The sequence below is a fragment of the Drosophila virilis genome, chromosome 3 (assembly GCF_030788295.1).
Source record: "Drosophila virilis strain 15010-1051.87 chromosome 3, Dvir_AGI_RSII-ME, whole genome shotgun sequence".
Classification (NCBI taxonomy): domain Eukaryota; kingdom Metazoa; phylum Arthropoda; class Insecta; order Diptera; family Drosophilidae; genus Drosophila; species Drosophila virilis.
The window spans coordinates 12,861,207-12,874,190 of record NC_091545.1 but is presented as its reverse complement, the minus strand read 5'-3'; the positions used below and the strand labels follow the sequence as shown (position 1 = coordinate 12,874,190).

The 12,984-nt window shown below is 39.8% G+C and overlaps 2 protein-coding genes across 6 annotated transcripts in view; both read right to left on the bottom strand.

Moving 5' to 3' along the window:
* The window catches only part of MCU (mitochondrial calcium uniporter), a 44,006-nt gene extending 33,393 nt beyond the window's left edge, over positions 1–10,613 (bottom strand). The window contains exons 1-2 of one of the 5 annotated variants that reach the window (XM_070208492.1): positions 10,208–10,613; positions 9,386–9,913 (exon numbers count right to left, since the gene is read on the bottom strand). In XM_070208492.1, the coding sequence (XP_070064593.1) occupies positions 9,386–9,508 (123 nt within the window). In that variant the 5' untranslated portion in view covers positions 9,509–9,913; positions 10,208–10,613. Of the gene's footprint in view, positions 1–9,385; positions 10,005–10,207 lie in introns of those variants that run through there. The other 4 variants (XM_032435094.2, XM_032435095.2, XM_032435096.2 and 1 more) reach the window with 4 other exon arrangements.
* A 495-nt stretch (positions 10,614–11,108) lies between these two features.
* The window catches only part of sfl (N-deacetylase and N-sulfotransferase sfl), a 60,512-nt gene continuing 58,636 nt past the window's right edge, over positions 11,109–12,984 (bottom strand). Inside the window, exon 7 of the mRNA XM_002047299.4 lies at positions 11,109–12,412. Within this exon, the coding sequence (XP_002047335.2) occupies positions 12,310–12,412 (103 nt within the window). The 3' untranslated portion in view covers positions 11,109–12,309. The remainder of the gene's footprint in view (positions 12,413–12,984) is intronic.

Here is a 12,984-nt window from a genome sequence, read left to right as displayed (position 1 = left end):
GCCGCCAGATTAAAGCACAAATATGCACATGGGCGTTGCCTTTGCTGAGCCTGTGCGACAAGTTGAAGGAATTGTGCAGAACAATGCGGCCACTTGCTCCGCTTGCGGCACGGAGATGAGCCAATTCAGACCTAAGCAAGCGAAAACAAACAACAGACAGCAGACAAAATACACACGATACACACACAATCAAACAATGGCGGGCTGAGAATAAACGACTCAACTGAACCGAGCTGACAAAAGAGCTTCCAGCTAGGGGTGCTGCCAGTTGAGGCATAAAGAGGCAGGCAGCCTCGACTATAATAATAACTAGCATAAGTGCAGTCAACATACAAAGTTAAGCCACGTGTTCCCAAAAACACCATCGCCACAATTCAGACAAATTGCAGACAACAGTGTTTGAGCAGCAAGCCAAAAGTTGCCCAGGTCCAATCTGGTTGAGTCACGCAAACTACTTTAAGCTCTTAAAACCATTTAAACTTTTAACTAGGCTAAATAATTGATATAACATTTGACAAAAATGCACGCAAGCTAGGCATGGCATACTTTCAGGCGCATATTAAAACAGATAGTGTCTTGATAGAATAAATTAACTACAATTCATTTATATCTATTAATTTTTAACTTGTTTCAACTTAATTTATGCATTGCTTTTATGTCTAAGATAAATAAACATTTTCAAACAAATTGTGAACTGTTGAAAAGCCATAAGCTTGAGTTGTTATTTACTTCAAAACAACATCAAAAGTTTGTCAAACTAAAGGCGACTTTCATTCATGGAACACAGTGTCCAACAAGGGTACGAAATTCAAAGTAGGGGTTGAACCAAGCTGCACAAAAATGTTTACTGTGCCGCTTCGCTTTCGTTACGTTCCGTTTGCCCCCTCCTCGCACACGCCGTTGCACTTGGCACGGCTGCGACGAGTTGGCTTTGTGCCAATTGCTTGGCAACGGTTAACAAAGTCGCGTGTCAAGTGTCGCATGCGGGCCGAGTATACCCTCTCAAGCAGTTGTTTTTGGTCTTGAGCCTGTTAACGCCTCTGATTGAAAGCGTAATTAAAGTCAACAAATGGAAAACATAATTCGCCCAACACTTATAAAGCATAATTGAAGCTCAAAGCGAATATAAATGACTCGTAAAAATAGACAAAACATACAAAAAAAAAAACGTGCAATAAAAACGTCATAATAAAAAAAAAGCTGCCATTAAATTGAGCTTGTTGTATATACACCGGATGTGGCTTTATCTCTCCCTCCCCCTCCCCACAAATGCTGAGGGCAATGTATCGTAAACGCGATTAACAAATCAAACCGCACTCGAAGTTAAAACTGAAAATTCGAGCTCAATAAAAAAGATGTTCATTTAAGTAAAAAGTGATATAAATATATATAAGAAACGTCAAATAAAAGCTGTCTCGATAAATTTCTATAAATATAAAAACCAAAAAGAGAGCAGCTAAAAAATAATAAATTACACGCGTGAGCAACGGGAATAAATATATATACACAGATATATATATACATAGGTATATTTTAGTCGTTTTTTCAGCAATGAGTAAATAGAAATATAAGAAAATATGTTCAACGTGTAAACATTTAGATTGTAGTTGAAATGCGAGAAAGAGCAGGTAAATGAAATGGGTAAACAACTTGTGGAAGATTCGCAGAAGCAGCAGCTAAACAGCAATGGCAGCCAAACAGACGGAGAGGGACTTTCAGAAATATTAACGAAAATGTCAGAAAATGTTTTGCGCCAGCCAAAAAAAAAAAACAGATAAAAGCAGTGAAATGGGAAAAGCAGACAAACTAAAATTAGTATGCGAAATATATACACATATACAATCAAACATCCATAAAGATACCACAGTTCAACGCAATGTATATTAGAAAACGAAACGAATTTCTGCGAACAAATCAAATGAGACGTATATGAAAGAGTGCAAAACGTTTCGACAATTTGTCGTCCCAGCCATAAGGCAGGCAGCTGTCTGTTGCGGCCTGGTGGTTTTGTTTAGATAAAATGGCCAGCTGCCTGTTTGCGTTACAAGCTGAAAACATGGCCAACATTTGTGGCCATCTGTGGGTGGCAAGCGGCAAAGATGCGTAAAGTGCGCGCTAAGCTGGTGGCTAAACTTTAGCCCCGACTACTGCCCCAGTGCTGCTTAGCTACTTCTGTATGCTATTTATGCAGCTCCTTTGTAGAATATGTTTTATGGCCCATTTCGGAATGTTTTGGCGCGCAGCGCTAAATGCACGTTATGGGAATTGTGGAACGCATTTAGCTAAACACATTTGAATTATTGTCTTTATACAATGGCTCCGAGCTGGCCAGCGGGGCGTATGTGTGACAATGCAGCATATTGCGTATACGTCACGTGGTGCGCCACATTAATGATTTAGTCAATTTTCGCAGCAATTACATGCGTTGCAGTTAAAAGCAATTATATAACCAGGTAGCAAGGCAGATAGAGGGAGAGGGGAGAGATAGAGAGGGATAGAAAGAGAAGGAAGATAGAGAGAAGTTTAGAGAATGTGAGGGTAAAGTTGTTTAATTAAATGTATTCAGCTCATTGAAAATGCAAGTTAATTAAATTGCAATTTCAATTAGAGACGAGGCGGTGCCGCAAAGCAAACTTTGTAAAGCACTCGTTATGGGCTTGAATGTGTCTCAAAAAGTAGCATTTGCCGCGCGGCAAATGTGAAAAGCGGCAATATTTACAAAGTGCTGGCCATGCGCCAATAAAAAGTGGCATGTGTAGCAGGCAAGTGGGCGGGCTTTGCGCAGCGAGTGTCTGAAATAGGAGCGTATAGAACGCATCAACAAATTGAGGCATTAAAACGGGCAAACAATTTAAAGGACGTAAACTGATGCCCGTTAGCTGAACCAGCATAAAGGATGCGCGTTAGCGCGCGCCAAGTCGCACAGTTTAACAACACAAATTGCATCAATTAAAACAGCAGCATAAACTTAGCTGAGTAATTGCATTATACAGTCCACGTAATTGCTCATTAGTGCAATATTTCGCGGCATAAAGCTGCTGATTACAAGTTGTTACCAACTACAACAATATGTTATAATACCCTGCGGCAAATAGAAAATAAATTCTTGAAAAGAGAAAACTCTGCGCCAGCACAAAGGGCTGACAGCAGCTGTTAAAAAAACGCACTCCACAATTTGACTATGTAAAAATATTATGCGCATAAAATAATTCACTTTTCACAACAAGAAAAAAAAAATATGAAGAAAAAAGTCAAAGAACAAATAATGCTGAGAAAATACCACCAAAGCCAGCTGCCAACGCCTTGAAAATCTGCACGAAAAATATGTTCAGCTTACGAGCACGGCAAAAAAAATTGAAGAAAAAGTAGGTCTCACATCAGGACATATCCTTTGACTTTCTAAATATGTGTGTGTATGTGTGTGTGTGTGTGTCCTTTCCTTGGCCATGCATGCGCATTTTTGAAGCCAGGCAAGGCGACGACTTTGAAGGCACGAACGATTTTAATTCGCTTACAATTAGATAGGGTAGCATTAAGCACACTTTGGACCTTGAACTCGCCCCATTCTAAAAATAAGAGGGGCGCACCGAAAAAAAACCACGCCCTACAACTTTGCAAGAAGGCCAACGGCGCGTGATTATTAACAGCAAAGACAACAACAAAAAATGGGACGTGGCTGTGTTAAGTGGCTCGCAGGCTGTGCTGTCTTTTAAAAGGACATGCAAACGACATAATTCAGGGAATTTGCAGTAATAAGCAAGCTAAGGCAACAAAATTAGAACTGCAACGCACCCAAAATGCTCTTAACATAAAATGTTCAGAGGTTCTTTGCATAACTTTAAAGATGTTTAATATAAAAGTATAACTATTTCTTATCATTTCACTCAAGATAAATACACATAAAAAAGCCTGAAATAGCTATCAAAATGTTTATTCGCATCAAACCAAATTTGCTTAAGAAAAAGAAAGAACTCACAAAACATAAACACATTTAACTATTAAGCACCCAATTAAAGGTCTAGACAAGTCGACTACCTTTTGCTATGTACTTAAGCTGAGAAAAAAAAATCTGTAGCAACGCCAGAACAATTTATGTAGCTCATTTTGTGCCAAGGCACTTTTGGAGTGAAACATTTGCATATAATAGCAAAAATTTGCAGTCCTGGCACAGGGAAGCCGAGTAGCTGACACGGCTGACAACTGGGAGCTGGGAGCTTGGAGCTGGGCTGTGGCCAGGCAACACACAGCATATTTGAGGCGGAGTCTAAGACACGCCCTGAATTATTAACAGGCTTTTTAGGCTGTTAACTTGAGGTTTTTGCAGAACCTTTTAAATGGTTGAAAATATATGCAAAGATTTCGGGCAAAAAGGTTCTGCAAGGGCCCACAAGCTTGAAGTCCCTCGCGTAACGCTTACAATCTAAATATTTGCTATATAAATTAGGGAGACAGTTTCAAGTGCCACTCGACCGAGTGTTTGTGTTGTTGGGTTGTTTGTTTGGCCAGAGCATTAATAGCACCGAACCAATAAATTGACTTTAAATCTGAGCCCAAGTTCAACAAGGTGCGGCAAGGCTCGCAATGCTCAAAGGGAGCCCCATTTGTGAATGGGTCTAAATTATGCATGGCATTAAAATGTTTTATGGCGCTGCTCAATCTCAAAGCTACCAAATTCAATTGCTATGAATTCATAAGTTTAATTATTTGCATTTGCTAAGCATATAAAATTCACGAGTTCCATTGGAACAGCAAGTGCTGATAGCACTTATCAGAAGCAGCTGATAAAGCCAAGCGAATACAATAAAAAACCACTGAAAAACTATTTACAGTTTAGCAAGCACTGCGCGCTTGTATCTAGCAGATACCACATACAGCTGCAGTTGGTTGAACATTTCTTTTTATGTCTGTCGCTGGCAGGGGTAACATTTGCGACGAGGGTCAGCTCAAACAAAGCAAGTGCCAAAGCCAATAGTTGTCGAAGTGCGGGGCAAGAAAACTAAGTGCCCTATCATGCGGGTGTTTAAACAAATATACGCACAAGTTGCGGTGCTTGATGTGGTTGAGGGTTGGGGTTGGGGTTGGGGCGTTTGCCAGCGCAGCGAAAGTCAAGTGCAAAGCAATAACACGCAAGGCTAAACTAAGCTGAACTAAGCTTAACCAATAGGTCGAAAGGTAAATTGAAATGGCAGACACACTCACAGACAACCAGGCACACTCACAGAGTTCAAGTTGGACACGTATCTGTCAGATATATTTACCCACATTTGACAACAAATGTAACTTTGCTGATGAAGCGACAAGCTCTAATGAGCCTTTAAATGTCGAGCAACTTTAGTAACAGGCCCCTTTATTGAGGGGGACCAGATAAGTTTGATTAACGTTAATTAGAAGTGCAGCATATAGTATATATGTCTATAAATTTCGCTTTCTAGACACATGGCTAGTATATGGAAATAGCTTGCAGCTGCTGTCACAGAATTTGCCTTTGGTTTTGGGGCTCGTATTTTCAGCTAGCTGCAAGATTTGCGCTTCATGATAAATGTGGGAAAACGTGCACAAGCTGCCAAGCAAACTGTTTGAGGCGGGTTGGATACCCAGGAGAGCATTCGAAGTGGGGTAACTACTAGATAGCTTGTATAATATGCAGATTTGCTGCGTTGGCTGACTGTTTGTGAACGGGTTAAGCCGAAGCATTCACAAGTGAAGGGGTTGAGTCTCCATCCTTCTGCCTCTGCTGACAGTTAAGCTTTAAGTTTGGCCATTAAACAGCAACTTGAAGATCAAAACAATGGCCACAACTCGCTTTGCTCCAGATTACAAAAGGTTTCAGTCAACTGCAGGGAGGACTTTGTCAATTGGTCAATCCACAACAACTGGCTGCAATATTTGAGAAGCGCACAGAAAAAGACTTTCAGCTTCAAACTTCAACTTTGCAGACGATAATAGCTCTGCAAATATCCAATCGTGGTTTGTGCAGACAAACGATTGTCTGACGGCAACTTTAAAGAGCTGCGTATCTTATAGATAAATAGTTTTCGAAGTAGAATGCGATAGGCGGAGATATCAAGCAATTGCAAGCGACAATAATTAGAATTTAGTAAGAAACGGGAAATGTGGCTAAACTTTTATCTGGTTTCCCTTTAAAAGAGAAAAAGTAATTTGTTATACTCTGTGCACAAGCTGAAAGAGAGTATATTCTGATTGTGTCTTGCTGTCAGTCTGTTCTAATTTTTTATGCAGCTTAAAGTTAGAGATGAGTTTTTTACAAATTTTTTTAATTTTTATATAGAGTCAATATTGTTTTTAGCTATATTCATACACTGCGAACTGAGTATTGCGTAGTCGGTTGCAGCGGACGGCAACATTTTTACAGATTTTGGTTTCCTTGCGCAACAAAAAACAAGCCAGAGTGCGCTAGTCGGCAGTGCCCGACTAAGAGCTAGCCCGTATACGCACTGAGCACCCGTTATAAACATTCTATTTTAGTTGAGAACGGAAGAGGTCTTCATAAAGTGAAATTATTATACGAAAGATTATTTACAGACGGAAGGACATGGCTAGATTGACTCGGTTGTTTCTGCTAAGAAATTAAATATATATACATAATGGGATCAAAGATGTTTCCATTCACCTGTGACACACATATTCATAAAAACAATATACCCCTTTTACCAAGTTTGAATGGGTATAGGGCATTAAAAGCTACTGTCTCTTAAGCATTATAATCATAATCATAATCATCCTGCTTGTGCTAGCTTACTCGCTAATAGCATAGAGAGCATATTATGACTACGATTATATATAATATATCTGAAAAGTATACAAATATAAGTGTTATGCAATATTAAAGTGAGCGTGTAAGCGACGTTTTCGCTAATGGCTTTAACTAAAGCTTAGCTGCTGCTCTCACTTTTTGATAACTGGAGTAACACACGAAAAGCTCTACAAGCCAAAAAGCTTAATAATTATATTAGTTGACAATTATCATCCGTACTCCAAAGCAGCTTAATACTTATATTAACCGACCAATATCAGCTGTACTCTATAGTATTAGTAGATAGCTTTCGAGTGTCATTTGTTAGGCGCACATAAAAATCAAGTGCAACTGAATGCCAAACAATAAACCGGTTCGGTTGTTTGAATGCCATTTGCATAAATTTGTTCCTTTATTGTTGTTATTCAACTTGAATTGTATATTTTTGCAAGAGGATACATGCCGGACATCCACACTCACACACTCGCACACTCACTCATACACACGCACACACTCGTGCAATCTGTGTATAGTTGTGCCTTAATCAAATATCAATTGCATTGGGTTTTTGTTAGCAAAATTTATTTACGGCACAGCCGAAAATAATTGTTGACCAAGGCCATAACCGCATCTGCCACGCCCCAAACAGCCCCCCCAGTGACAACGAATAGGAAAAACAAATGGACCAATAACAAGCAACAATGCACACATAGAACAAAATCCATGCAGTGTTAGAGAGTTGAATGGTAGGGAGGGAGGGAGGGGGGAGCTGTCGTATGAGGGCTTCGTTCTAACACACATTTTGTGTTGTGCGGCAGACCGAATGGCGCCAATAAAACTTTTTTTTATGCTATTCGAACATAAATAAAGAAATAAAAAAAATAACGAACAAGCAAACAAACTTTAGTTACAATTTGGGACAGAGACTAAAACGTGAGTGGAAGAGCGGATGAGAAGTGGACCAAGAACGTGCCGAAGCTAAATTATGACAGCCGCAATGAGGATGCCAGCGAAAAATCTAGCGACACCCTGTGCTGATTTGTGTGTGTGTGTGTGTGTGTGTGTGTGTGTGTGTGTGTGTGTGTGTGTGTGTGTGTGTGTGTGTGTGTGTGTGTGTGTGTGTGTGTGTGTGTGTGTGTGTGTGTGCAGTGCAATCAATGTTGTTGCTTTTAGTATTGCTTTGGCTTTGTTGACTCTAATCAGCTTCTCTGAGCGCAAAACACATGCAAATGAAGTGCCAAAAACAACGGAAACAACAACAACAACATGTGTCACGGCACAAGAATAACACGCTATAATGCAAATAATGTGCCGTTATATCTCTTGCGAGTATCAAATAACGTTGACAGGGTGGCGTTCGACCAAGCACCTCCTCGGCCGCTCGGCTCCTCGACACGCAAACGCCCAGCTGATAAAAACTTTTTTTTTTTACAGCACTTTTTGTCAACATTTTGTTTTGTTTGGGTTTTGTTTGCATTTGCCGCTCCCGCTCCCATTTACATTGGTAAGACAAATAAAAGCTGGCGCTACTCATGTGCTCTCTCTCTCTCTCTCTCTCTTTCTCTTTTTCTCTCTGCTCAAACAAATAACGACAAATTTGATCGTTTCGTATGCAAATCGTGTTTGCCATAAAAGAACATGTTTTGGACATTGTATGTAAATAATTTTATTCTACACTTGCTTTTCCTGTGCCTTTCGTTGCGTGGGTCGTTAATTGTCTCACCTGAGACCTGAGCCCAAAAAGCCGGAGCAGTTATGTGCAAATGCCGATAGGGTCTTTTAGGGGTCACCAGATGATTCACAAGCGACTGGTTGAATTCGAGATAAGAGAGAGGCCGAGAGCAACAATTCCAACGAGTTCGCACAGTTTGGGCGTCACTGAGCAGTGCAAGCGTGCGTTGAAGTTCAACAATTTCAAAACCGATCGCTCTCAATTTTAATTAAATGCTTTTGCGTGACTGGCACAACAACAACAAACACACATACTAACGCTGAGGGGTGGCAGGCCAGGATTGCATACATACATATTCACAAACACAAATGTAACTTAACATTACCTGTGCTGTCTGTGCGACTCAATGAGAGTGAATTTTAATTGAAGTTCTAGAGAGCGAGAGCGCGAGAGTGAGAGACACGATGAGCGGGAGAGCATCAAAGCTGACGAAGCGGCTTTGGTGTGTGCAAAAAGTAAGCAAACAGCAACAACAAAAGGAAGCATGTAAGAAAAGGCAGGCAATAAAAGAGCACCGAAAAAACATAATAGAATGTATAATGTGTATGTGTGTGTGTGTATGTATGTATGTGTGCGTAAGTATATTTTGTTTTTGCTTTCATGTTTCTGCTTTCGCATAAATTTAAATAATTTTTTAAATGTGCCCACATGCGCTTAAAAGAACTCACGCATGTTGTATTATGTACATATGAATGTATGTGTATATACATATGCACGTATGTATGTATATATGCATGTTATACTTTTGTCGCTGCCGGCAGCGAAGTCAAAGAACAAGTGTGTATTTTATTTATATAAATTCCGATAGTCGCCGGCAGCCGGCGGCCGTCAGCTGCTCCCCCGGAGCGCCACTAGCGATGTGTTTGTGTGTGTGCGTATTTATAGGACGTTTCACTTACCAATGTTGCGAGAGTCGTGGTCACCGGCGCCAGACGCAGGCCGCAGCATTCGAACTGACGCACATTGGAGCGGCGCAGGAGCTGGCGAATGTTGCTCAAGATAACGGCACCGTGCTTGGACATTGTGCGGCGGCCGGAGCTGGAACTGGGTCTAGTGCCAAACAGGAACTGGCGCGAGAGATCACAGCAGTAACAACAGAACTATTCACAAATTATGATTCACAATAGACGATGCACTGCTAAAAGCATAGGCAAGGCGCAGGGGGCGATGTACAAGCCGGCCAATGACTAAGAACCTTGCTGTCGTCGGTGTCGGTATTGTTGTTGTTGTTGTTGCTGTTGTTTTACTTAGCAGATTACAATGCGTCAAAGTAAACTCTGCCTTGAATTTCACTGCTAAACAAAAACTTTTTTGCTGCACTCAATTATCATTTAGAGCCATAAAATTGCGATGCTCATCTTAAAATTGTATAATTTGGAGTTGCCAAAAAGAGTCAATTATAAAATTTGCAAAATATTCGGTTCGGCCTTTAATAAAACCGAAATTTAGTTTATCCGAAAAATTCAAAAAACAAAAAAAAATAATGTAAATTATAAATGTTTGCTACTAGGCAAAGGCACAAGGCAAACTGACATTAAATTGAGAACAAACTCTTTTGGTTTATGTATGTATGTTAAACAAAATGCAACAGTGCCACAACAACAGTAACAGCAACAACAACAGTAACAGCAACAAGAACAACAACACAAAACGACAACAAAGGCGGCGCCAAAAAGGTGGAAAGACGAGAAGCAGACAATGCGCAAAGAATAGAAATTTACCGGTTTTTTTTTCGCTCTTTTCTTTTTTTGTTTTTGCTAATCACTGGAAAACTAAACGCGGCACATGTTTCGCACAGAACCGAACGATAAGCGAAGATGCTTTAGCTATTGATATTAACTGCGTTATTTTATTTTATATTCATATTTGATTGGGCTGTTGAGCTGTGCCTTTTCCCATCAGCGAGCTCTGCAGTTGGCACTCGAGCTTTGGACTGGCAGCGGCGACACAGAACACACGTGTTGGCGGCAATGGCGGCGGCTTTTTCGAAAGGTCTTGTTGCACGTTGTGCAACAAATTTATAAATTTAATTGAAATTCTAAATATAATGCTTAATTTCTAAAGAAAGCAAACGCAACACGCCAACGCCGTAGCCGAACCGCGCGCGTGAAAGTTTGATAACAGACTGCTGTTAAAATCCAAGCTGGCTGTTGGACCCCTTTTGGCGCAAACGCAAGCAGCCAGTTCGAAAATTCGATAACAGCTGATCTGGCTGGTCTGTTAATCGGCGCTGGCTGGTATGCACATACAGTTTTCGACATACCTTCGCCAAGCAAAAATTCGAAAATCTCTGAAATGTCAACTATTATATATTGTGTGAGACACCTGTTGAAATATTAGTTTGCGCAGACTCATTTATGTATAAAATAAGCAATTTGTATGTTAACACAAGGATGGTCTTAACAGTACTCCTCATGAGCAAACTGTTAACTAACAGATTCGTTAAGTGAGTATTATCGTAAAGTAGGCGATTTCGTTGCATGGAAACTTCTACAGTAGCCCATGTGGCACCGCCAGTAAGTTTACTAAAGACACGCACCTGGTGCGTGTACAGGCTGAACAGGGTGATTACTTCAAATAGGAAAGTTGACAACGGTTTTTCAAAAAATACAATATTTGCGGTTGCATTTAAATTTTCGCTTTTATTATTGTCGCATTACGAATCTAAACTTGAACTAGTTTATATATATATATATATATATCCAACTATACAATATACATACTATATAGAGCTTTGCTTAGTGCTTTAATCATACAACTAGAAGGTTTCTTTTAAGCATTTCTCTGCTCGTTCGCTGCGCTCGCATTTTGTACGCTAAAAACATTTATAATACACTTAAAACAATTAGCAGCCTTATGTATATATACTATATATATATATATATGTAACATATGTATAGCACTCGCAACTGCAGAGACAGGCTTTACAGTTTTGGCATGGATTAAAATGTTAATCAAATAGTATACAAATTGTTGAAAACATAAATATTTATAAGTAGTTATTCAGTTAATTCTGCAATCGTATTGTGTGTTTCGGAGTCTTTGATAAAAGTTTACATAAACAGTTTTGAGGTAATAACGAAATGAATCAAGTCAGAGTTAATTGGACGCATAATTACCGCTACAATTGGCTGTGATTTTTATGGGTTTTACATACTTCTTGCATTTAATAATTATTTCTATTATTTTTTTTTTTTTTATTATTTTTAACATTTAAACAACTAACAAAGCGCATGAATGCATTTATGCATTTATTCATGATGCTTTTGGTATAGATTACAATGCGCAGACAGCACAGACACAGACACACTCACACACAGACACCCACACACAGACATACATACATTTCATTATACTATTTACACAATATTACGCACACCTATACACACACACAGTCAGACACACGCTAGTTAACTGTTTTTATATTCAACTGACAACTGCAGCGACATCATTAAATAGCTGCAACAACAACAACAACAACAACAATAAACAAGATTTATGCATATTCAAAGCGGCTAATTGTGTTGTTTTTGTTTTTGCTTTTGCTTTTGTTTCGTTTTACAGTTCTGCCAGTTGCTGTCGCTGATGCTGCTGCTGCCGACGCCGCCTCTGCTGCTGCTGCTGCTGCGCTGCTTGCTCGACCATGCTGCATAGTTACAGGCGTCGCTGCTGGCGCCGCTGCCGCCGCCGCCGCCATTTGCAGCCAGTGCAACTGTTTCCTGAGTTTAGCACGCAATTTGCGATATTTGTTGCCGCCGATTCCAATTCCTAAACCAATTCCAAGTTCGACAGCGCCAATGGCCACGCCTCCAAATAGCTGCTATCACGTGCCCGTGGACAAATCATCCTTGAGCCATTGCGGTATGGGACGTGAGCCGAGCTTCTTCAGCAGCTTCTCCAGCGCCGTATTGTGGTTCAGATAGTAGCTGTAACGGCGGGGCGAGGGAGGAGAAGAGAGAGAGAGAGAGATAAGTTTTAAAATGCGGCAGCTTAAAATTTGAAATTCAAATTCGACGGCTGCGTTTTCAAGATTTAAAAGTTTGCTTTGCATTGTTTGTCATGCTGCCCCTTTTCAAAAAGTGAAGTGCAAAAAGTCAAGTGTGCCCAAATATATATATATATGTATATATATATATATTTTTTTTTATAAAAACAACGGGAAGTTTAGGAATTTATGTGTCTTCCACTCAAATCCTTGCCAGTCAGCTTTAAAATTATAGTCTGGCAACGTTTATTTTTTTGTTTTTGTTATATTCCAATTGGAAATGCGAAATACAAGCAATCCTTGTTGAGTTCATTGTTTTTGTTTGTTTTTCTGCAATTTGAGCTCTTTATCTGATTGAAGCTATTTAATTTCCTTTTCCAAGATAAGGAACTTCAAAAATATCACAGCCAATTTTTAATAAGCTAACCTCAATTTTCAATACAACGAATCTGCTTCTCTGCCAACTTTCTATAGAAAGGCTTTAGCTGCAATTGCTGCATCTCATATTCTGCC